The following is a 26485-nucleotide window of genomic DNA, read 5'->3' as shown; positions in this document are numbered from 1 at the left end:
CAGGCAAGAAGATGCTTAAGACATAAACACCACACCACCACAGCAGGAAAGAAGATGGGAGCTTAAGCACATAGTATTCCGTTGGAAGTGATAGACTGAGCTTCAGGAAGAGGCAGAGATGAAAAGATGGTACCATTGACAGCTGTCACCACAGACGGTACTAGGTGTCACCACATGGCAGCTGGGATAGATTTTTCCAAGACCTCCTTACAGGGGAGCCCACACGCACAGTTAGGTCTCCAAGGCCTCAAGGCAACCATTCCTGCGGAGCCAGTCAGGCTGTAAATTATGCACCAGGCAAGTTTAGGTGAAGGAGATAAAGCATGCGAGAAGGAGAAGCAGTGGTCACCGAGATGGGAGAGAGTTCCTTTCATTTGGCAGAAATACTAGTTCGTTGCCTGTCACAGGGAAGCCGCTGATATGATCATCAGGAGAGAAGTGACCCCTTAAAAAAACTGAAGGTAGAGAAAATGAAAAACCCAGGAAGGATGCCACACTTGTCATATCCTCTGAGTATTTTTTTGGACTGCTGTTTCTGAAATTAATTTTCTTTTCCTGTTATTTCTGTGAGGCTCCCCTGTTATTATATACAAATCAGTGCATAATGGGTTCCAGAACTTGAAATCGGTCTGCAGTTAGGGACGCAATCTACAAGAGAAATGAATAGGCATTTTGCATGGAATAAAAAATACAATGAAGGGCTTCCTGGTGGCTCAGTGGTTAAGAATCCGCCTGTCAATGCAGGGGACACTGGTTCAATCCCCGGTCCAGGAAGATCCCACATGCCACGGAGCAACTAAGCCCACGCACCACAACTACTGAGCCTGTGCTCTAGAACCCACGAGCCACAACAACTGAAGCCCGCATGCCTAGAGCCCGTGCTCTGCAACAAGAGAAGTCACCGCAATGAGAAGCCCATGCACCGCAATGAAGAGTAGCCCCTGCTCGCCACAACTAGAGAAAGCCCGCGTGCAGCAACAAAGACCTAACTCAGCCAAAAATAAATAAATAAATTTATTTTAAAAAAAGTACAATGAAGCCAATAAAAATGTTAGCAATTAAAATAGCTGTTCTTAACTGAACGTTGACTATGTGCTAATAAAGCACTCTGCATTTTCTTCTTAAGACCGTACTAAAGCCACATGAGGAGGGAATTACTGTCCTCATTTTACAGATGAAGAGGATTACAGAGATTAGATAATTAGCCCCAAGTTACTCAACTAGAAATGGGCAGAATTAGATTTTAAAATGAGGTCTCTGGTGGAGAAATCTTTGCTCTTGATCATCCCATGTTGATCCTGAGAAAACTAGTCATGAAAGGCAATAGATAACAGCTGTGAAAAGTATAGCTCTTGAGTTAGTCAGGCTTGGATAAAACCTTGGCTCCACTCCTTATGCCAAATGTGACCTTCCTTGGGCACATTCTTAACTTCTCTGAGCATTGGTTTCCTTGTTTTAAAATGAGAATCAAAATACCTTCTGAACAATGGCTTTGAGAGAAATGAGATAATATGATAAAGTCTCAGAATGGTGTCAGATACATAGTAAGTAGAGTTGCTATTAGATACATAGTAAGAGAGAAAGAAGAACAAAAAAACCCCAAAGTTAGCAGAAGGAAAGAAATCATAAAGGTCAGATCAGAAATAAATGAAAAAGAAATGAAGGAAACGATAGCAAAGATCAACAAAACTAAAAGCTGGTTCTTTGAGAAGATAAACAAAATTGATAAACCATTAGCCAGACTCATCAAGAAAAAAAGAGAGAAGACTCAAATCAATAGAATTAGAAATGAAAAAGGAGAAGTAACAACTGACACTGCAGAGATACAAAAGATCATGAGAGATTACTACAAGCAACTCTATGCCAATAAAATGGACAACCTGGAAGAAATGGACAAACTCTTAGAAATGCACAACCTGCCAAGACTGAATCAGGAAGAAATAGAAAAGATGAACAGACCAATCACAAGCACTGAAATTGAAACTGTGATTAAAAATCTTCCAAAAAACAAAAGTCCAGGACCAGATGGCTTCACAGGCAAATTCTATCAAACATTTAGAGAAGAGCTAACACCTATCCTTCTCAAACTCTTGCAAAATATAGCAGAGGGAGGAACACTCCCAAACTCATTCTACGAGGCCACCATCACCTTGATACCAAAACCAGACAAGGATGTCACAAAGAAAGAAAACTACAGGCCAATATCACTGATGAACATAGATGCAAAAATCCTCAACAAAATACTAGCAAACAGAATCCAACAGCACATTAAAAGGATCATACACCATGATCAAGTGGGGTTTATTCCAGGAATGCAAGGATTCTTCAATATACGCAAATCAATCAATGTGATACACCATATTAACAAACTGAAGGAGAAAAACCATATGGTCATCTCAATAGATGCAGAGAAAGCTTTCAACAAAATTCAGCACCCATTTATGATAAAAACCCTGCAGAAAGTAGGCATAGAGGGAACTTTCCTCAACATAATAAAGGCCGTATATGACAAACCCACAGCCAACATCGTCCTCAATGGTGAAAAACTGAAAGCATTTCCACTAAGATCAGGAACAAGACAAGGTTGCCCACTCTCACCACTCTTATTCAACATAGTTTTGGAAGTTTTAGCCACAGCAATCAGAGAAGAAAAGGAAATAAAAGGAATCCAAATCGGAAAAGAAGAAGTAAAGCTGTCACTATTTGCAGATGACATGATACTATACACAGAGAATCCTAAAGATGCTACGAGAAAACTACTAGAGCTAATCAATGAATTTGGTAAAGTAGCAGGATACAAAATTAATGCATAGAAATCTCTGGCATTCCTGTACACTAATGATGAAAAATCTGAAAGTGAAATCAAGAAAACACTCCCATTTACCATTGCAACAAAAAGAACAAAATATCTAGGAATAAACCTACCTAAGGAGATAAAAGACCTCTATGCAGAAAATTATAAGACACTGATGAAAGAAATTAAAGATGATACAAATAGATGGAGAGATATACCATGTTCTTGGATTGGAAGAATCAACATTGTGAAAATGACTCTACTACCCAAAACAATCTATAGATTCAATACAATCCCTATCAAACTACCACTGGCATTTTTCACAGAACTAGAGCAAAAAATTTCACAATTTGTATGGAAACACAAAAGACCCCGAATACCCAAAGCAATCTTGAGAACGAAAAATGGAGCTGGAGGAATCAGGCTCCCTGACTTCAGACTATACTACAAAGCTACAGTAATCAAGACACTATGGTACTGGCACAAAAACAGAAACATAGATCAATGGAACAGGATAGAAAGCCCAGAGATAAACCCACGCACATATGGTCACCTTATCTTTGATAAAGGAGGCAGGAACGTACAGTGGAGAAAGGACAGCCTCTTCAATATATGGTGCCGGGAAAACTGGACAGGTACATGTAAAAGTATGAGATTAGATCACTCCCTAACACCATACACAAAAATAAGCTCAAGATGGATTAAAGACCTAAATGTAAGGCTAGAAGCTACCAAACTCTTATAGGAAAACATAGGCAGAACACTCTATGACATAAATCACGGCAAGATCCTTTTTGACCCACCTCCTAGAGAAATGGAAATAAAAACAAAAATAAGCAAATGGGTCCTAATGAAACTTCAAAGCTTTTGCACAGCAAAGGAAACCATAAAAAAGACCAAAAGGCAACCCTCATAATGGGAGAAAATATTTTCAAATGAAGCAACTGACAAAGGATTAATCTCCAAAACTTATAAGCAGCTCATGCAGGTCAATAACAAAAAAAAACAAACAACCCAATCCAAAAATGGGCAGAAGACCTAAATAGACATTTCTCCAAAGAAGATATACAGACTGCCAACAAACACATGAAAGAATGCTCAACATCATTAGAGAAATGCAATTCAAAACTACAATGAGGTATCACCTCACACCAGTCAGAATGGCCATCATCAAAAAATCTAGAAACAATAAATGCTGGAGAGGGTGTGGAGAAAAGGGAACCCTCTTGCACTGCTGGTGGGAATGTGAATTGGTACAGCCACTATGGAGAACAGTATGGAGGTTCCTTAAAAAACTACAAATAGAACTACCATATGACCCAGCAATCCCACTACTGGGCATATACCCTGAGAAAACCGTAATTCAAAAAGAGTCATGTACCAAAATGTTCATTGCAGCACTATTTACAATAGCCAGGACATGGAAACAACCTAAGTGTCCATCATCAGATGAATGGATAAAGAAGATGTGGCCCATATATACAATGGAATATTACTCAGCCATAAAAAGAAATGAAATTGAGCTATTTGTAATGAGGTGGATGGACCTAGAGTCTGTCATACAGAGTGAAGTAAGTCAGAAAGAGAAAGACAAATACCGTATGGTAACACATATATATGGAATTTAAGAAAAAAAAATGTCATGAAGAACCTAGGGGTAAGACAGGAATAAAGACACAGACCTACTAGAGAATGGACTTGAGGATATGGGGAGGGGGAAGGGTAAGCTGTGACAAAGCGAGAGAGTGGCATGGACATATATACACTACCAAATGTAAAATAGATAGCTAGTGGGAAGCAGCCGCATAGCACAGGGAGATCAGCTCGGTGCTTTGTGACCACCTAGAGGGGTGGGATAGGGAGGGTGGGAGGGAGAGAGATGCAAGAGGGAAGAGATATGGGAACATATGTATATGTATAACTGATTCACTTTGTTATAAAGCAGAAACTAACACACCATTGTAAAGCAATTATACTCCAATAAAGGTGTAAAAAAATATTAATAAAATAAAAATAGATATATAGTAAGTAGAGTGGCTGCTATTATGTCATCATCATCATTATTGTTAGTTTTCCTCGTATTAACACAAATACTCTACAGAACAAAATCAGACACAATTGGGGAGGTTAAAGAAGCAAGAGATAAGGAGCAATTCCAAATTGGAAGGAGTTGGATGCCAGCCAAGAATGTGGATTAATTGTTACTGGGTAAGGAAATTACAAAGTGAAATTGGGATTTTTCATGTTCACGAATATAAAAAGACATATGGATTATTGTTTTTTGATATTAGCATCCTTTTCATTGGAAAAAGATATCCAGCAACACGGTCCAGGTCCACAAATCCACAGTGCGGTGCAGGGGCAGTGAGCCACTCTGATGCACATGGCCAAAGCAGAAGGCATTCTCTCTGGGAGCAGGAGAGCAGGTCCCCAAGGGTCCCTGGAAGCCAGTAGAAAAGCCCACCCAGGGAGTGCAGACACGGAATCAGGCTCCACGGGGCCTCTGCACAAACTCAGTTCACTCCGTCCTCTGGGTGTCTGGACTGCTTCAGTAACAGTCAGGGTGGTAGAGAGCAGTAGTTCCCAAATTCGCTACAGCTCGTCAGACATACCTGTGGAGCTTTACAAATATGACAGATTCCCCAGCTCAGTGTGCAGTCTCTCCCAGCAGAGATTCTGATTCATTTGATCTGGAGAGGGCCCAGGGATCAGTATTTCTATCAAGCTCCACAGTGATTCCAGTGCAGTTGTCCGTGCACTTGAATTTAGGAAGAGAGAACTAGAGGTCAGGAACCTGGGATTCTAGTTGCAGGTCTGCGGTTCCTCACTATATAACTTGGGACAGGGCATTTATACTCTCTGAGCCCCCATTTCCTCATAGAGAAATAAAGATGTTAAAGTTGATTCCTAAGGTCCCTTCCCAGTCTTACATTCTGTGGTATCTACAGTTTTAGTCGGCTTACCTACAAAACATCCCTTAATGTGCAACCAAAGTTATAAAAGCATCCGAGAACTCTGGTTTGTGAATGAACTCTTGAATTTGTGGCCTCTGTGGTAACTGGCCTTCAAGAGAGTCCCCAGTGATCTTCATTTCTTGGTATGTGTTCTTCTGTGTAGTCCCCTTCCATACTGAATCAAGGCTGGCCTTAGTGACCCACACATTAATAGCAGAAATGATGGTGTGTGACTTCCAAGCCTGGACCGTTAAGAACAATGCTGCTTCTGCCTTGGGGTTTTGGACCACTCGCTCTGAGGGAAGCCAGATGCCATGCTGGAAGGATGCTAAAACAGCCATATGGACAAACTCTTCTGGAGAGGAAGTGAGGCCTCCACCCTCCAGTCAACATTGGAGTCAGGCCTTCAGACAACTTGCAGCCCTGGTTGATATCTTGACTACAACCTCATGAGAGACCCTGAGCCATAACTGTCCAGCCAGATAGCCCCAAATCCCTGTCCCACAGAAAGCAAGAGAGATAATAAGTGATTATTATTGTCTTCAGCCCCTAAATTTTAGAGACGTGTTGTGCAGCATTAGATAGCTCATAGAGCCTCTTGTCATGTACTTTTGGGCTATGTTTGTGATATCTTGTGACATCTAGAACTTCTGGAGTGGTGACTACTGTACCAGTTTTCTTTTGGTTGTGTGTGTGTTTGTGTGTGCGCTTTTGTGTTTTTTGTACTTTTTTTTTGTTTTTTTTGTGTTTTTTGCCTCTCGGCTCCAATTCTACCCTCTTACCTGCTCCACAGTACTAGAGTTTTAAATATTTTTCCTATAAAGCAAACACGATATTTTTTTTGAAGACAAAAGCAAATTTATTTACATATTAAATCATAAGGTAAAAGCAAGAATACAAATGCTATCAAAATGTTCACAATGATTTTAGGCTAGGAGGATTAAAAAAACTTGTTTTTTCTGTCTGTTTTATGCTTTCCAGATTGGTTTCTACGAACAAGTATAATCTATTATAAATTTTTAAACAACTTTATTAAACACACCAGATTCCTTATGGACTAGTTCCTGCATTTTTCTCTAATGTAATCTCCAAACGTATTTTCTTATACTCCCTATGTTCAAATAATAACTGATCAACTTAACGTGTATTGAATTTTCAGTGAACACGATATTAAGCTTTGACAGTAGAGGGTGCTGGAGGGACATTGCAGGAGGAAATTGGCTTCTTTTCCTGGCCCCTTGTGCTGCGTTTTGCTTTCTCAGTCTGTCAGCAGTGTGTGTGGAGGGACGACCAGTGGCGCTCTGCCTTAGCTGGGCACCCAGACCGCGAAGGCCCTCAGCAAGCTTACAGTCTGGCCTCTGTCCCAGTGACCACCTGACTATGGCCCTCGCAAGATAGGCACCATTCATCCCAGGTCTTGCCAGCGAGCAGGCTTCCTACAGCCCAGCTTTCTCTGGCACCCTCTCACCAGCCTGGACCACCTGCATCCCGGAGAGTGGCTTCCCACAGCCCTCCTGACGTGGACACCGTGCACTCCTGGTTTTGTGCCTTCGTTCAAGGAAGGAGGCTCCCAACATCCTGACTTCCTCTGTACTCCCGGCCCTGCCACCACAGCCCACTGTCCAGGAGGCCTTTCCTACTTGCCCAGGGGTTGTTGGCCAGCTTTGCCTGGGCACCTCAGTGAACTTCTCAGCTACCCAACAAGGTCTGGACCGTAGCCTTGGGAAGGGCCGTGCCCCACCTTATGAGTTTGTCCATCCGTGGACACTCTCCCTCAGCCCAGGATACACTTTAGAGTTCTCTTTATATATTTATGGTTATTCTCCCATTATAATGAATACCCCTTTATGTTAAAATCTCCCTGTTCCTTGGTGGACACAGGAAGCCTACCTAGCATGCTGGCATTTGGCGAACACTGAGGAAGTGGCTCAGGGGGAAGCAGACCCCTCTGGCATTCTGCCCCTACTCTTGCCCTGGGCTGGATATGATACTCATGGCTGATGGAGGCCAGGGCAAACACTAGAACTTGTAACAGAATTGAAGGTCAGTGTTTCCGGGTTGAAAAAATAGTAGTTAAAAAAATAGAAAAATTTACTGTGTGTTTGCTGAGAAGGCGTCAGGAGCCAGGGCAGCCAGTCTTTCTGTCTCAGCCTTATTCTCTCGAGACCAGTGGGTCACTCATCTGTGCTTCGTTACAGATCAATGTGCTTTGCTTCTACAGGCATTTGGCAGAAGATGGCTACCCTACAGTTTCCAAGGCTATCTGTCCTTGGATTGTACAATCAACAGAGATTAACTGGCACTTCTCCTGGGGGCAAAGTGTGATTGGCCCAGTTTGGGTCAGGTGTTCTTTCTTGGTCCAATCAGCTGAGGCTGAGGTTGCTGGGTCATGTGATAATAAACATGGCTAATGGGCTCTTTCCATTGGTGAATGGAGAGTCAATTCTTAGAGAAGGGAATGTGGTCTGGACAGATCTCTTAAAATATGTCTACCACGGATGGCTACAGATCCACTAGTAACAGTAAAGATGTGGAGGTCACAGACATTTATCTTCTTAACTTTCACTGTTTATCTTCTCTTTGCTATGTACTAATGGCATCAGAGACCTAGAAAAGTAGAAGGTAGGTGGAGTGAGACAAATCAAAAAGAAAGTAGCTAAAAAAGATAAATTACAGATTATACCATCCATAGATATATCCAATCTTTGAAGAAACCTTTGCATGCCTGATTCCCTTTGAGAAATGAAAAATTTTTTTTTTTTCTTTTTTAGGATCGCGGGCCTCTCACTGTTGTGGCCTCTCCCGTTGCAGAGCACAGGCTCCAGACATGCAAGCTCAGCGGCCATGGGTCACGGGCCTAGCTGCTCCATGGCATGTGGGATCCTCCTGGACTGGGGCACGAACCCACGTCTCCTGCATCGGCAGGCGGACTGTCAACCACTGCGCCACCATGGAAGCCCTGAGAAATGAAATTTTAACATGGAGAAGAAAGCAACCTTTTCAGCAATTTCTTTCTATGCAATAAGAAAGGAAAGTCAGGCCTTTTCTCTAACACCCTCACCCCATTCCTTCTAATGTCCAACTTTCTTGAAGGAGGCACAGAGAAGCCAGAGTTACCTCATGAAGGAATGAGAGCCAGGTAGAAATGTTAACGAGGAGAAAGGTAAAGAGAATTCTAGTGGGATGTGAGTTGGCTGAAATTAATGAGACAATTCAAAGCTTGTTGAGAGTCAGTGGGAGCTTGGGAGTGATGTAAGGAGGCTTCAGAAACAGAAAAAAGTTTGGAAAAGTTAGTTGTATGATAGTGCAGTGGCAACAATCTTGTACAGGAAGTTTTAAGTGAGTGGTCGAAACCAACCACTGTAAGTAAAATTCCCCTGAAAAGCACTGAATGTCTTAAGCAAGTTGTTTGCATGTGTTGGGAGTATGTATGTAGAATTTAAATGTTATTAGGGAGACTTCTCTGGTGGCACAGTGGTTAAGAATCCACCTGCCAATGCAGGGGACACAAGTTCAATCCCTGGTCCGGGAAGATCCCACATGCTGCGGAGCAACCAAGCCCGTGGACCACAACTACTGAAGCCCATGCGCCTAGAGCCCATGCTCTGCAACAAGAGAAGCCACTGCAATGAGAAGCCTGTGCACCGCAACGAAGAGTAGACCCTGCTCGACGCAACTAGAGAAAGCCCGTGTGCAACAATGGAGACCGAAAACAACCAAAAATAAATAAATTAATTTAAAAATACTATTAAAAAATGTTGTTAGGTACCTAGTTAACAATTCTAGGCACAAAAACAATTGCTTTAAATAAAAAGCTCTGTCTTGATTAGTACCATTAGTGTAGCAGCTGAACTGGGATCTGTGTGGCAAAATGGGAGTCCATTCAAACATACTCGGGGGAATTTCAAGACATTTACTTGGGGTACTAATGACTTCCATTATGACAGAACACATTACTTAAACCAAAAATGATGAGCCTCTGCATATAGAAGTGTGAAGGGGGCCTTAATTAATTTACTAATTGCACTTCTTATTTTAAGTGGTACATTGATTTGGGTCTATAGTGGTTAAGTTGCTGTTTTCTCTTACAGAGTGTGGTGTTCCTTGTTGGGGGTTCAGGAAGAGGGTGGCTAGAATATGTACCCAGCCCTAGGCATTGGCAGAAAATATTGCCCCAATACTTGTTGGGTACCTAAGATTCCCTAGAGTTACTCCAGCAAGTCCTCTGTGTAAAATACAATGTTGTTACCTGAGAGTACTGAAATCGGCAAGTGTTTAGTGCTCCCCTGGCCCCGATGTATGACTGTACTACTTCAGTGATTATGTGTAAGGCCTGAGTAGAAGGTTTTCTCTACCACGTGATGTAGAGGAGGGCCTGGGAGGGCGGAACGAAGATGGGTATGGTTTGATGGGGAGCAGGGATGAAAAAGAAGACTCAGAACATAAGGGGATGCTACCCACGTGGGAAGCAGTAGGGCAGGAGGGTTGAGTACTGGTTTCATTTCATTAGTGTTCCCATATAGAGTCTCCTCTACGCTCACTTAGAAGCAAGGAGAAAGGAAAAAGCCGGGTGTTTCTAAGAATCTCTTTAAGTACAGAATGTTAAACCAAATAAATGTTTTACTTACTTCGAATGACAATCTATTAAGGCATAGGGTAGATTTTTTCACTATCATAGTGAATAAATAATGGAATGTGCTAATGTGAGAGACTGAAATTTACTTCAGTAGGGATCTAAAAAACAATAGATAACCTGCCTCCTTCTGGGCTGTTCCTTTAGGAACAAACCCTGAGGGAGGAATGTCCAAGTTCATGAATTGGCCACCAGGGGTCACCAGAAGAATTAAAAGGACTTCTGAGGCAAAGCCATAGTTTCTTGCTCACCAAGAAGAGGGCAGATTTGTGGGACCTGCGTGCCCACCCTTCTGTTGTTAGAAAGACTTCTCACTTAACTATTTATGATTCCTTTGTCCCTTCTTTTATATTTAGAATTTCCTTGTCCCTTCTTTTTGATCATCAGTTCTTGCTACACTACTCTGACCTATGTGTCATTAGTAGAGATTTTATTTTCTTTTTAATTAAATATATACATTTTTATCAATAGGGGATTACTCACCTTTCCGGTCTCAGCTCAAATGTTAGCCCATCACCAGAGGACTTCTTTAAGTCTTCAATCTAACGTCTCTCCATTGCTCTTTCATATCACCCACTTATTTATTTATTACCCGTCTTCCCACCTTACCAGAAAAATAATCAGAGTTAATACTTAAGTAGACATGTCAGGAGCTGTTCAATTGCTGGGCGTATATTAACTCTGAATCTGCACAGCAATCCTGTACGATAGACATCATTATTATTATTTTCAAGCAGAAGACACTGAGACACAGAGACGTTAAGTAACTTGCCCAAGGTCACACAGCTCTAAAATCACATAATTAGAATTCATACCCTGGCAGTCTGGTGCCAAAACCTATGCTCTTAATTATTAAGTATCCTTCCTGTCCATGAGTGGAGCTGGTCTGAATCCCCAGCCCTAGAATAATGCCTGTTCATGTTATATGTTAAATGAATTAATACATTGTTGTAAATTCAGAGTGTCAGACTCTTCAGCCAAATTATAATATGTACTGATACGAAGATATTTCCACAACATGTTGTTAAGTGAATACAGCAAATACAGAATATTATGTATAGCCTGATTCTATTTTTGAAAAAAAAAAAGTGCTTATGTATATTGCATATGTAACATCTGTAAGATACATGTATATGTACATGTGGGGAGGTGAGGTGGGGTATAGAGAAAAGTCTGGAAGACTAAATATTTCTATGATCATCTCTAGGGAATAGGATTGGTGGGGCAAGGGGGAATTTTTTTATACCCTCTTTGGAAAAAAATTAAGAATAAGTACTTTCTTTATAATATGAAAAGCTTTAAGTAAAATTTTTCAAAATTTGGACAAAAATAAACACATTCTCTCTCTTGTTTCATACACTCTTGAATTATAGTTTCAAAATAATAAGTACTTTAAAAGTCCTGAATTTTGTAAATCTGTAAATGAAGTGAAGCAGTTGTTTCTTACTTCATTTGATCCTAAGTTTTGCAGTGTGGTTTTGTTCAGGGTGTCTTCATTTACTTTTATTCTTTCCTAAATGGGGGGTAGCGAGTGGGAGAGGGGTTTCATTCTCACAACTGAGAGCTGAATATATCACCCAAGGAATTATCACATAATAACTTTATGCCATTATTATTGACATGATTATTGTTATATGTCATGACATTGTGATGTCACAGCATATTACAGAAGTCCGCAGGCTGTGTTATAACTAACTTTTTGCGATGTACATGTGAACCTTTCTTTTCCAGCATCTGACTTTTGCATTTCGTTCCAGATAAGGGTAGTATTAGTTCACAGGTTGGTTGGCTCATCAGGGTAAGAAGATGTGTGCGTGGAGTTTTCTTTTTAAAAATGAGCTTCTTCAGAGGTTGTTGAGCTCATTCACCTCCTTCAGGAAAGTAAATTTGAGGAGCAGGGTCAGCTGAGGTTGGAGGTGTGTGTGCAGATCTCCTATTATTTAAGCATTCCAAGAATTCAGTGTCCTGTGCTTCAAAGTCACATAATAAAGATGTTTGGCACTGAGGTGTTAGACTTGACTTTGTAGTGTGGCCTCTCAGGGTCAGCCTATTTTTCTGAGAGCCCGGAGGTCCCATCATTGTGCCAGGTCACAGGAAGGGACATGAAAAGCAGGGGAGGATAGGGTGGAGATCAGAGGGCCCCGGGCACCCAAGAGGGCAAACTCTCTATCACCCTCACAGATTTTCAGCCCTGCCTGTACATTTAACCACCTGGGAGCTTTTAAAACAGACTGATGCCTGCCTCACCCCAGACCAGTTGAATTGGAATCACTGGGATTTGGGCCTAAGCAGTAGTTTTTTTAAAAAAAAACCCTCCAAGTTATTTTAATGGGTGGCCAAGGTTGAGAACCAGTGGCTCATGGGTAACTCTCCAGGGCTTCTAGAAGCTCATGTGCACGATAGGAAGGAAGTGGGGGGCTGGAGGTCTGCTGGAATGGATGGACTCACTGTATCTCACATCCTGTCTCCACCTCTAATACTCTTCTACTGCTGAGTGAATACAAGTGGAAGGTGGTCCTGAGGAGTGATATTGAATAGCAAGATAGAGGATTGGAGGGGAGATAAAAATCACTTGTTCAAACAAAACACACAGTTGGGGCCAGGCAGTCTAGGGCAGAGGTAGTTATATTTATTCAGCACAGTAGAGTTGACAATATCATTTCATGATACATTTTCTCAGTACGGTCCTTGGGCAAGCCTGTGAGCTGAGCATTTATTGCCCTTTGATGGATGAGGCAGCAGAGGGCTGGAAGAATCTGAGGCCCAGGATTACGCAGCTATTACGTGGCCAAGTAGAACCAGCACCTGTCTGGCTACCAGCTCCAGGGTCACTCTGCTTCCCTACAGTGACTTTAAAAGTCCAGCTTTGATGTTAATTTTTTCTGCTTCAACTTATAAGTTTCTGGTTCTCTTAAATTCTTTATAGACATTTGCAACACTTGAGGCAAGAGAACCAACTAGCGAAAAACTGACCAGGGAAGATGTCCAAAGGAACGACAATAAACAGCAAACGACCCACTTTTCCTATTCTCTCATTTATAGATGTTTTACATGAAAACTGTCTATAAATTCCTAGTATTTTTCTATTATATTGAGTTGGCCAAAAAGTTCCTTCGGGTTTTTCCATAAGATGGTACAGAAAAACCCGAACTAACTCTTTTGGCCAACCCAGTAGCAACAGCTAACATCTGTAGAACAGGCACTATATGCCACTCACTGGGTTTTATGAAAATTAATTTACTTAGTCCTCCCAGCCACCACATGGCATAGGTACTATCATTGATCCCCATTTTACAGGTGGGGAAACTGAGGTCCACAGGACTTAGGCAACTTGCCTAAAGTCACACAGCTAGTGGCCCAGATTGGAATCCAGTTTGGGACAAGAGCTCACAAGACTTATCCATTACACTGTGCTGACTCTTGGAGCGACAGCCCTGATCTGAGTTCCCAGTCTGACTCTGGGCTCCAACTTTTTCTACCTGCTTCCTTAGTTTTAATAATCATTCGTGCTTAATGTGCTTTTTATCATGCATTAGGTTTTGCTCCAAGGGCTTTACAAATATTATATTATCTCATTTAATTCCTTAACACTGGAGAGTGGATCCCAGGTGGCCCCTCCCAGGCAGGCTTTTCTCCAGCTCACAGCTGTTCTGACCGCTGCCACTCTTTCAGCCCGCTCCCTTGGCCCCTCCCCAAAGCTGCCAAAGGACTCTGTAGATATTTGGTGACCAGATAAGAGAAATCCCTCTGTCCCTGCTGTTTTCATGGTTAGAACCCTGTAAGATCAGCTCTTCTTCCAGGTTCTTGGCTGTGGGTCCCAGATCCCCTCCCCTTGAGTTCATCTTGCCTTCTGCCCACGGCCTTCTCACATCATCCAGGTGGATGAGCCAATCCACTTTGACCTTCTAATGCAACACTGATTTGTCTCTGTGTGACTGGGCTAAGTAAGAGGTTGCAGGATTTCATTCTGGGCTGAAGCAGTAGGCTCCTTTCTTGCCAGACCTGACTGACTGCGCATCAGATGAGCCATGACATCCAATGAGGACTCACTATCAGGTTCTGCTTTGAGCCTTGTGGAGACCAAGTGGAGCTTCTTGCAGATTGCTCCCAAGGCTTCATGTAGGGCCAGGCAACCTCCATGCTCACTGCTCTGCCACCCAGTTCTTCTCTGTCTTGAGGATTTCTTCCATCTACAGCATCGTTCCCTGGCTCTCCTTGTGGCTGGATCCTTCTCAGCTTCCACGTCTCAACTTCACTCTCAGGATCTCACTGAGAACTTCCCTGATCACTGTGTCCAAAGGAAATGCCTCTTTCTTTGCCCTCACTCGCTCTTTTAACATCACCCTTATTTCCTCTCCACACTCTTTAATCCTCGTATTTATTCATTTATTTACTGTCAGTATTTCCAATGAAATGTCAGCTTGAAGAGGGCAAGGAATTGTCTTTTTCACTCACTGCTCTGCTAGGGCCTCCTCCTAGCGTGGTGCCGACCCCTGCGAGGAGCTGCGTGAAAGAAGTAAAGACCACTCTGTCATCAGGGGTGACGGTGTTGACCACTACCAGTGGCTCATTTCCAGCATCCCAACCCTGCCAGTGACCTTTCCTTATTTACATCAGCCACATCTCCTAAATAAATCCATACCTTTTTCAGGGTTTTGTTGCTATTGTTTGCATGGACTAGATGGCTCAGGGCCTGTCTCTGTTCTTCTCAGTTTCATCATGTTGAATGAAGTTCCTGTTATCTCCGTGGTCACCTTCTCTGTAAATAAAATCAGAAAGGCAATTTGGGCTCTCAGTGAAAGGGGAAAATTGTCACTGAGGAGGATGGATTCTTTGTTGTGCCTCTTTGGGAATATGTTGGTCAAATGGAAGAGTCCCCAGAAAGTTTAAAGAGCTTTAAAAAAATCTAACCGTGCCCTAGGCAGTATGCTGGGTGTCTAGGGGCACACAAAGGCTAAGCTTCTACAATCTGTGGCTTTTATGGCCATTAGTGAGAAAAGACTTAACTGCACAAGATAGATACCGGCATATGAAACAACTACTAAATCAAAACAACAAGAGATGACAGTGGAGAGTGGTCACTGGGGTCTGGGAAGGCTTGATGAGACTTAGATGAGTCAAGGCTGTGAAAGACGGAGGGTTGGGGTAAATTTGCTTGGATATATTCTGCAGCCTTACCACTCTATTTAGTCACTGGGTTCTTTGTCCCTTCTAGATAGAGCCGTGGAATGCTCCAGTCGTCCTCTGGCTGCAGGGAGGGCCGGGAGGCTCATCCATGTTTGGACTCTTTGTGGAACACGGACCTTATATTGTCACAAGAAACATGACCGGTAAGCGCTGCTTGGACTCTGTTTTCCCGTGGAGAGTTTTTCATTTGAACCTTATATCTGCTCTAGAAATAACTTAGAGTGAACAGTGAGCCACTAGTAATAGCTTTACAGTTCCAGATTATAAAAACATAACTTTCTGGCAACGTTTGTCCAAGAAGGAGGAGCCACCAGGGTGCGTGTCCTGGCTGGGCTGCTTTCTCCCTTAAAATTTGGGTGAAAGGTTCCAAGCTTTGTTCTGCCAGTCTCCTCCTGACTCAAGCAATCCGGGCTTATGAAAACAGTTGGTATTTATTACTATTTGGGTAAGCCCTTTTGCGTAGGACAAATGGGTGGAATTATATCCCTGGTTATTCACATGAACTGAACACTGTACGGTTCAGTCACATGAATGATCGGATATCTTGGAAGCAAGATACTGAGGGCTGGGGCTGGCATGAAGGAAGGAATGGAGAAGGAACCACATCCAGCTCTAACCCAGGTTTACCTCCATCTCATTTTTTTGGTGGGGATGGGAGACTGTTTACTTTCCCTGGGTCGGAATTTGGAGGGTGAACCAGTTTGTGACTCAGTATATTCATGTACACAATTCTGTTGAAGTTGTGGTTCTCTTCAGCATTGGATGGGAGGAAGCAGATTCTGGAGAATTGGACATTAAGGATGATTCACCCAATTGGACAGATGGGTTTATTACATCCCTGGCTGATGGGTGTTTCTGCATGAACCAGTTGCACGGGGTTTTGTTTCCAAAGTTCATCTTAGATGTAGAAACTCTCTGGTTCTGGGAAAAGTAAAGGAGAGGAGGGGAGAAGAAAAAGGTGCCGGTATCTGTTCCCTACTATGAGAGTATAATGCAACATCAGAGGGACACCAAGGGTTCGCTCACCTGAAGAGGACAGGTAGGCGTGTTGGGCTCCTAACCAGAGCTAGGCATTAGATGGGATGTTTTATTAATGACCCAGTCTAAAACCTCTTCTCTGCTTTACTAGTGCGTGCCAGAGACTTTCCTTGGACCACTATATTTTCCATGCTCTACATTGATAATCCAGTGAGTATCCCCAGGGTCCTGTGAAATGGCAGTGTTGGTCTCTCTTGTCTTTTTTCTTTCATTAAGTACATTTAAGAAATAGAAAAAAAATACAGATTTAATTTTTTTCCTTTTAAAATATAATTGTCTATTTAAAGAACACATTTGAAATTTAACTTTTCTAACATGTATCATTACATCCAAGTTTGGGGGTTTTACTTGCTGCCTTCTCTCCTTCCCTCATTTCTAATCTTATAAAATGTCCTGATCACTGGATTATACCATCCAGGATAAGGGATTAGTTTCTTTCTCCTGATGCTATGGGTTTCGCTATAGCATGGGTTATTATATAGTATGGGAAGTCCTAATCTTTCAAACTGAGTTCTAGATATAAAAAGTCAAAACTGGCCCCCGTCACTTATCACAGTGAACAGAATGCCTCATCTCAGGGGGAGCAAGAGGTGGAATTCTCCTTGGGAAGTTCTTATGAAATTAAATCCTATAAACTGCAGTATAGGAAAGTAACTTTAGGGTCAGCTTCTGCAGATTGGGGGTATCTTCTTTGTCCTCTAACTAATTCCTCTAACTTCTTTCATTTCCCAGATGGTTCAAAGATAAAACAGAAAAATAGGGAGAAAAATTCCAACATTCTTGCCCTCCCCCATGTTTTGTCAACCATCCTTTTTCCTAGTCTATAATACCATATTTAAATAAAAGTTTAATTAAATGTCCTGTTCTCTTGGGTGTTTGGAGAAAAAACAAAAGCAAAAATATTTACAACTGGTGTGTGTGGAGGGGGTGCATTCCTTATGTATATTATTGACCCAAAATAAATAGTAGCTTCTTCTGTTGATTTACAGCTCAGTTGTCCATGAACTTCTAGGTATAAGGAAATATTAGTTTAAAGCTAATCTTTATTTTAAAGCCCCTTGTCTGCTGAAGGTGAAAGGGCTTAGTGGCCATATTTTCCATAAATAAAGAAATGGGAAAAAATAACTACTCACACACACAACTATCTTTTATCTCCAGCCTAAGTTCCTTCTTAGCAGGCAGAGCAGTGCACCCTCCAGGTTTCAGAGAGGAGGCAACTTGGGGTCTTTTGATACTGTAGCAGGAGCCAGGAAAGGTGAATTTCTTGTTCTTAAAGCAACATCTGGCAGGGTCCCCGCTGCAGGATCAGCACAGCTCAGTCACTGACTTCAGGGCAGAGCTTTGCGCTGCTCTTTTGTTTGGGCTTGGAGGAGGGAAGGGGGACCTAGGTGACATGCAGCATCCTCCTGCGTGGACGGCTGAGTGCATGTGGGTGATGGCAAAAATCTGAGGTCAAAGTCATGGCCTTTGGAATAAGATTGATTTCCTTCTCAGGTGGTATCTCTCAGCAGGACATGTATTTCTCTATGTTTATACCTGCTTATTTATTTCACCTTCAGGTGGGCACAGGCTTCAGTTTTACTGAACATCTCCAGGGATATGCAGTGGATGAGGACGATGTGGCACGAGACTTATACAGGTAAAAGGCCCTGACTCTTTCAGCCTTCTTCAGACCAAACGTTTTTCTATTTCAACAGGAAAATTCTTCCAGTAGTAGAAGTATTTTTTTTTTTTTTTTTTTTTTTGCGGTACGCGGGCCTCTCACTGTTGTGGCCTCTCCCATTGCGGAGCACAGGCTCAGCGGCCATGGCTCACAGGCCCAGCCGCTCCGCAGCATGTGGGATCTTCCCGGACCGGGGCACGAACCCGTGTCCCCTGCATCGGCAGGCGGACTCTCAACCACTGAGCCACCAGGGAAGCCCTAGAAGTATTATTGATTGGTCTTCATAGTCCATTTCCTGAAGATCTTTTAAGAATACTTCCATGTGAGGTGTGTGTGTGCGCGCACACACACACGGCCTATTTTCCACTTTATTACGTTATCATTGATAAGTATGAAAGTAGAGAAAGTAGCAAGAAGAACTGACATCTTAAGGCATAATTTTAATTTTGTAAACATAGCTTTTGAAAAACAATGGAAACAGAGCAGAATTGTTCAACCAAAGATGATTTTCCAACCTTTCACCTAGATGCCGAAGAGGTTTCTGCTTGCTTTCCAACATTATATTGAACTTCGCTCTTGCCAGGAAACAACATCTTGGATGTTTGTTTGTTTTCTTTCCCAGGATTCCTCCTTTTGTGGCCTTCACAAAATGCAGTTTTTTACTCTTGTGTTTCTCCTTCATGCCTTTTCCAGGCTGAAAGCTCAGCTTGTTAGCGAGTCTCTTACTTTTCCCTTCATATTACAAAATTATTCTTTTACTAAAAAAGAAATTAAGGAAAATGTGACATTGTAAGCCTGATCAAACAGTATACGTATAATGTCTTCCTTTCTTTTCCTTACATTCATTATAGCTATTTTTTAGTACTTGTTTTTAAAGTAAGTGACCTTTCTTATTCGGTCACATTTTTTTTTTCAGTCTGTAAATTATTACTAGAGACCAAGTCCTGGATTCTTTCAGATCACTAGGGCACCCCTTTACGCATTGTAATAATTTACTAAAAGAATCCTAGTGGCCAGGAAGAGTTAACTAGCTCCTTTACCCTGCCCCCCACTTTTACCAAACACTCATTCTGCTAATTACTTGGTGAGCAAACCCAACCAATCCCCAAAGTGAAAGTGAATCTAATAGGAGTCAGAGTTTTTTGATCTCTGACAAAAGCTTTCCGTTTTATTCTTCTTTCTCCCCAAGGCCAATGGCTGGGAGGGGTGGGAGTGGGGGAGAGGAAGGAAGAACTTCCGGCCTCTCTCCCAGAGATTTTTCTCTCTTCTCTGCTGCCCCAGAAAATGATATGGTTGTTGTCTGTCTTGCACACTTTCATCTGCCACATGTCCCATTATTTTAACACTTTCATTCAGTTTCTAGGCGGGCTGGATAGGACCCACACTTCTGCTTCCAGATACAATGAATGGGTCCTGGGGGCAGATTAGCCAGATCCTGACAGGGGTCTCTTCCCTGCCCCCAGCTCACGCACCTCCTTTTTCCCGCCACAGACATAATCCTGCCGGCTGTCTTTTACAAGTTTACTCAAGCGCCATGTCTTTCTCATTTAGCACTGACTGTGAGCTCTCATTTTTCAGATCGGAAACCTACTTCTCCCCCATACCCTCCTCCTACTCCAACCCTCTTTTGGCTTAAATCCAAACAACCTCAGTTGTTTAACTAGCAAACACCCTGAGGGCGGAGGGTCTGTATTAAAGAAATGCATCAGACCCTCTAAGCCCGAGCCTTGCACCCTTGCCCTTCCTTTTCTGGCTCTCTTGCCCCTCCCCCAGAGATGGTCACAGCTTCCAGTTGACCCTCTGAGTGGATATTTACTGCTGACATGTGGTTCATCTCCTCTTGCAAGACATGTAAAGAGAACCTATTTCAAAGCATCCATTGTTTATAGCTGCTTTAGTTCTTTTTGCTTCAGGCTCTTAGAACTGGAAAGTAGTTAATCAAGAGTAGTGCAGAAAACTGATTTCAGCTGTTTCCTTTATGGTTTGCACTATTTGTTTCCCTTTGTGACTAGAGTCTTCTCTCCAGCTGTCCAGATGGGTGTTTGGAATAAGAAGGTCGCTTTGAAACCTATAAATTGTCTACTATTGGTTTAAAGAGTAGAACATTCTTTTTCTCCCTTTGAAAACCATCTTTCTTTTTTTCTGAAAATCCAATTCCTTTTCACTATTATTAGTGCACGGCTGTAAGGAGACTCCTAAAGACATTTGACATTCACATTTAGGCTGCTTTTCTTTGTGTTTGGAAGTGAAACTTTTTCACTAACAAGATGTTTAAATTTTTTTTTTTTCTATTTGGAATGTGTTTAGGACCACAATGCCTCTCTGGTTTAGAAAAATATATAAATTTCCTAAAGAATAATAAATTTTCTAACTGGAGTAGACCAGCTGGTGCCACTCTCCCTCTACCACTATTTTTTTTTTTTTTTTTTTGTGGTACGCGGGCCTCTCACTGTTGTGGCCTCTCCCGTTGCAGAGCACAGCCTCCGGACGTGCAGGCTCAGCAGCCGTGGCTCATGGGCCCAGCCACTCCACCGCATGTACCACTATTTTTTGATTGCCTACTATGTGCCCGACATGGTTCCTGGTGCTGCTGATACAGTAGTAAGCAAGCTCCCCAGTCCCCACTCTCCCAGTGTGCCTGAAGTTATCTTCTTAGCAGCCAGACAGAAATGCTGCTATTCTATTCCACGTATTGGTTTGCATGGTAGATAGTATGTATTGCTAAACAAAGCTTCATGACAGTGTGACTATGAAACAGGTTTCATATATTTAATTAGAACAATACTGCATGATGGGTGCAGGCAGAGATCATGGCCTGGCCATACTAGAAGTGGAATGAATGAATGCAGAGGATGGCTCCTGATCTGATGCAACAGAACGAAACCACCGAGATTCTTGTTGCTGTGCTTCTTTCAGCCTGTCAGCAACAAAAGCTATACCTTGTTTGGCTTTTGTTGGTACGGAGCTTCTGCTGAGATTATTTTAACCTCAGTTCTCCTGGATGTCTTGTATTTACTATCACCCTGACTCCACTAGAGCTGACCAAAGTCCAAGGCTGTCTTTGGATCTATAATGCGTTATCATTTACGTCTATCTTCTCTGCCCCGAACCCATCTTCCCTTTTAAAAAAATTATCTGAGGAGTATTTTCTCCTATTGATTCACCCTTGCAATCTGTGTTTCATCCTATTGTCCTTTAATGTACCTTTCTGCCACCAGGTAGCCTTTGACTAAAATTTGACTCAAATTGACAAGGCCTTGGCACAATGCCAGCAAGGTCGTCAAATGGAAACACCTGGAAGAGGCATGCCTTGTGTGCCATGTGGTGCTTGTGCCTGAGTAAATGCATGGAGTGCACGGCACACACATGTGTATGTATTATGCCTTATGTATTTTGGCATTTCTACTTCTAAAATTTGCAATTTTATGTGAGCATGATTCTAGATATTATTTTGAAACAACCCTTCACCACATAATGGTATAGTCCTTGATGAAAACACAGTTCAATGAGCAAATGATATATGTATGTGCAACTTACTAAATTTATCTTTTTTATTCTTCGTTCCCATTTAAGAAAGACCTACTAAGGCCTTGCTATGATTAGCCAAATTTTTGTTCATATCCTACTGTGAAATTAAATCTCTGTGATAGCTTCCTCAAGTGGGACCTTGCCTTGGAAACTTCAGCTAGATAATCCTGCTTTTTCAGGCTGGAAGCAACCTAGGAGATTATCTCCTTCAGCTAAGATTGTCAGATAAAATACAGAATGCCCTGTTAAATTTGAATTTCAGATGAACAATGAATAGTGTTTTAATCTATGTATGTCGCATGAAACATTTGGAACATATTTATACTGAAACATTATTTGTTGTTTATCTGAAACTCAAATTTAATTGTACATCTTTTGTTTTTATTTGCTAAATCTAGCAGCCCTGACAATCCTCCAACAAATTCTTTAAGGAAATAAGCTTTAAGCTAAAGCACAAGGCTTAGTTCAGATTTACTATATTAAAATGTCTATTGCCCTTCCAACTAGCAGGCAGAGAGAAAGGCAAGCAGTTTTTAGCCTGAAGTTTGGAGAGGGAAGGCTGGAGAATAAACTCCTATTTTTATATCAGCTCTAAAGCTAGCTCATTGCCAGCACAAACATGGACGCTGTATAATGCAGCTTCCCAGATTTAGTTGCTACAAAGATTTTAGTTACTATAAATAATAAACAGAGAAATAAACTGAAACTCTACAGTAGAGTTTAATGGTGGGTTTTTGTGAAGCCTTTGAAAATTAAGTATTTCCAGGATCACGGTGATTGTAATGACCCAGTTTTGCCTCTGGGTGACCCTTGAACTTTCTCTTTCTCCTGGTTTTGCAGGGCCTCCTTGCCTTTCATGTTCACTGGCTGGTTTACGGCTTTTAGTCCCTCAGCAGGAAACTGGAACAGAAACCCTGCCTAGTTTCTCAGGCATTGCAATCTGGGTCAAAACATTCATAAAGCTTCTGAGTTTCACAAGTTTTTGTTTCCTTTCTGAAAGATTTTGTTCAAGTAGAGAATGATTCAATAATCCACCCTTTTCTTGCTTATTATAAAATAATTTCTGGAGGCTGTTTAAATTTATTTCAGCTTACCAAGGTGGCTGTTGGCATTCTTTCCTAAATGTGATTCTTTTGACCCTGGAGGCCACTGTGCATTTACTTCAATGTCTGTGACCATTTGGTGGTTTTCCCTTAGACTACAGTCATTTTACACCTTTTCTGTTCTTTGGTTATTAAAACACTGAAATGCTGGGAGCCCCGTTAGAATATAGAAATGTTCAGCTTCCCCACAGAGAGAGGTTGGTAAGCAACTAAGGTTCCCATTACCTCACCGCAACCTGAGATTAATGGGGTCATAAGGTTTGCAGAACTAACTCCACAAATTGCTAAGTAATAGGTGAAAGCCTGTGGCACTTTGCTCAAGGGTCCCCTCAACAGGTGGGTGATCCAAGTTGGTAACCCAGGGAATTGGAAACCTTCCCAGAGTGTTGATGTTCACTTGTCTCAACTTTGAGTATCACAAAGTAAGCCCACAAGTATTCTTCTAACCATCCACAGAGTATGGAGTGTTATGCACATGAGACGTTGAAAAAATGCCTACAGGAACTTATAGCATAATAGTATCTTAATTCAAATGTGGAGCCTATTGTCCAAGGGTGAAATTGTGTAGCATGATTCCGTGTGATTTTTATTGTTGTTCTTCTTTTTGCAGTGCACTTACTCAGTTTTTCCAGTTGTTCTCTGACTATAAAGACAATGACTTTTATGCCACTGGGGAGGTGAGTTGAAGTCATGTTTTCTTGCATGCTTCCAACATCTTCAGGACTGAAATATATTATGACACTTGTGGTTTATTCATTCAGTATATACACACACACACATCAATATTAATTCATCCCATATAAAAAATTCTCCAATTATCCCGCAGATGTCCTCCATAACATAGTTTTAAAAATTCAGTGCCCAGTAAAGATTCATATATCACAGTGGGTTGTCCTGTCTCGGTACCATGTCTTTGTTGGTGTTGTTGTCATTTGTGATGATGATTATCCAGAGTCTAGCCAAGGTGCCTTGTAGAATGTCCCATTTTCTGACTTTGTCTGACTCTTTTCCAATGCTTAGGTTCACTGAAAACATTTGGCAAGAACACCACATAGAAGATGTTGTTTACTTTCTATTCAGTCACATCAGAAGGCATATAACATCTTTGTTCCATTACTGGTCACTTAGTCAAGATGGTATCTGCCAGATCTCACCATTGAAAAGGTACCATTTTCCCTTTGAAATTAATAAATAATCTGAGACCATGTGAACATCTGTTTCCCCCAACACACACACCAAATATGTCACCAAGTAGTTTTAGCATCCACCCACTGATGATTCCTGTCTGAATCAGTTATTATACTGGGGGTTATAAAATGGTGATTTTTCTGATCTATCTTCCTTTAGATATCATCTGGCATTCTTCTGTAGAGAACACCTTTCCTTCTTCCTCTTCTCTGATATGTACTTTAAAAATATCACTGGGGACTCATGGATTGTAAATTCTGTTTGCTGTGTTAAATTTTATTGCTATCATTATTGGTTTTGATGCTTGTATTTTCCTGTATTTGGTCAATGGGAACCCTTCAGGCTGGCTCCTGTGTCCTTTTGACACATTGTCCCCGTTTGTCCCCGTTAGCCTTTGAGCATTTCCTTGCTCTTTGGCACAAATTAGTTATAAGTTATAGGATTATCTTGTACTTTCCCTGCCCTAGCAGGGAATTAATTCTGTTTTTTTCCAGGGTGATTATGTTACAATTTAATGAACAGTTCATTTGCATATGTTGGTTTCAATCTTAAGGTTTGCTATTTTTCATCCTTTTAAATTTAAGGTTATTTTAAAAATGTACAGCAGCCAATATTTTGAGAACACAAAAATTCTTAGGTGCTAGGAATACAGTTGTGAACAAAACAGAAAAAAATCCCTGCATTCGTACATTCCAGAGGTGAAAGCAGTGATAATGAAAGAAATAAATATGTACCAGATGGTCAGGCAGCGATATGTCTGAAAAAGATGTCATGAAAAAGATAAGCAGGGTGAGGGCTGGAGAGTGATGGAAGTGTTATTTTGGATAAGATTGTCAGAGAAAGTCTCTTCGGTAAGGAGACAATTGAGCAGATTCCTGAGTGACGTAGTGGAGTGGTCTCTGTAATATCTGTGAGAAGAGCTTTCCTGGAAGAAGGAACAGCAAATGCAAAGACTCTGAGGTAGGGACAGGCTTGGTGCACTCAAGGAGAAGCATTGAGCCACTGTAGAAGGGGCTTAGATGGGAGAGGCAGGCTGATTGTGTAGGGCCCTGTTGCTCATGGCAGAGTGGTTAGACTTTATTCTAAGTGTAATAGGAAGCCATTGAAGGGTTCCGTGTTCCCTGAAACAGTATTGAGAATCAAATTCAATTCAGTTCAACACACATATATTGAGCATGTACTATGTCTGAGGCTTTGGACAAGTATTAGAAAGTCAATGATTAAGACATTAACTCTACTGTAAATCTGAGTCTAACCATACAGAATGAAGAGAACAGTTAGAGAAGTAGCTGTAAAGACAAATAGTATAAGGTGAGCAAATAGCTACCTCTCAATATGGGATCCTCAGGAAAAGTCAAACAGAGGAGACAGCAATTAAATTGGATTTTGAAGGATAAATATGGGTGTATTAGTCAAGGCTCTTTTGCTTGCAAGTGACAGAAACCCCATTCAAAGTGTCTTAAGTAAAACAGGGGATTGAATTGTTGGCCTCAGGTGTGGCTGGATCTGGTTGCTCAGACCTTATCAGGATCTTGTCTCATGTTCTCTCCATCTATTCACTTGGCTTTGCACTTCACTGATTTCATTCTCAGATAAGTTCTTTTCACCTGTGCCCTTGACTCTCCAACCCACTCCAGAGCTCTAGGTATAGCCTACCAGCTTAACTTCTCTTTCCCAATAATTCCACCATATACCTGAATCTCATTATCCATTTGAATCCCATGGCCATTCCAGAACTAATAACTGGAGTCAGGGGGATGGAGGAAGTGACACTCCTGTCATTTTGGTAGCAACCCTGGAAAACACCCAGTTCTCCACCACCAACAGAAGAGTGATCTGCTTAGTGTGTAATTCCTCGTCTTGCAAATAATGTGACAATGTTGTTAACCATCATGTTGAACTTTCGGCAAAGCTACCAAATTCCAAATGAAAAATTTGACTTGTCTATCTCATGTCTGCCTGGTGGTTTCATGCATGTAGTTTCTGAATGTGTGTGGCAAAGGACAATTTTCTTTTTATATTCTCTGCTGCCAGGATGAATACTTTTAAGGAAACCTGTGCCTTCCAAGTGATGAAGGAAGACGGGAATGAGGGCAGGCAGAGCCTGGGATGGAGATGCACTTGCCAGGCAGCAGCATCTTCATGAGAACCACACAAGATACATTAAATCTGGGGGCACATCTTTTTCTAAAAGGTAGAGCACTAAATAATGCCTTGATGGTTTATTATTGGCAGAATGCTGTGTTTCTCTAGTCTACTTTGTCCCACCTGGTCTTTCTGTTTTAAGGCTAGGAGGCAGAATGGAGAAGTGGAAGGAATTCTGGATTAATAATCAGGAGACCTGAGGTTCATTGCTGGCTTTGCCTCTCTCTGGATGATTCCAGACAAGTTCTGTGA

The 26485-nt window shown here is 41.7% G+C and overlaps 1 protein-coding gene across 1 annotated transcript in view; it reads left to right on the top strand.

Annotated features, from left to right (window-relative positions):
- CPVL (carboxypeptidase vitellogenic like) overlaps positions 1 to 26485 on the top strand; it is a 113674-nt gene that overhangs the window by 22548 nt on the left and 64641 nt on the right. The window contains exons 4-7 of the mRNA XM_029233214.1: positions 15597 to 15711; positions 16698 to 16756; positions 18166 to 18245; positions 23511 to 23577. Coding sequence (XP_029089047.1) covers positions 15597 to 15711; positions 16698 to 16756; positions 18166 to 18245; positions 23511 to 23577 — 321 coding nt within the window. The remainder of the gene's footprint in view (positions 1 to 15596; positions 15712 to 16697; positions 16757 to 18165; positions 18246 to 23510; positions 23578 to 26485) is intronic.

The sequence above is a fragment of the Monodon monoceros genome, unplaced genomic scaffold, assembly GCF_005190385.1.
Source record: "Monodon monoceros isolate NGI ecotype Baffin Bay Population unplaced genomic scaffold, NGI_Narwhal_1 Super_Scaffold_2, whole genome shotgun sequence".
Classification (NCBI taxonomy): Eukaryota; Metazoa; Chordata; class Mammalia; order Artiodactyla; family Monodontidae; genus Monodon; species Monodon monoceros.
Note: the sequence above shows the minus strand (reverse complement) of the source record. Positions and strands in the feature narration are given on the sequence as shown.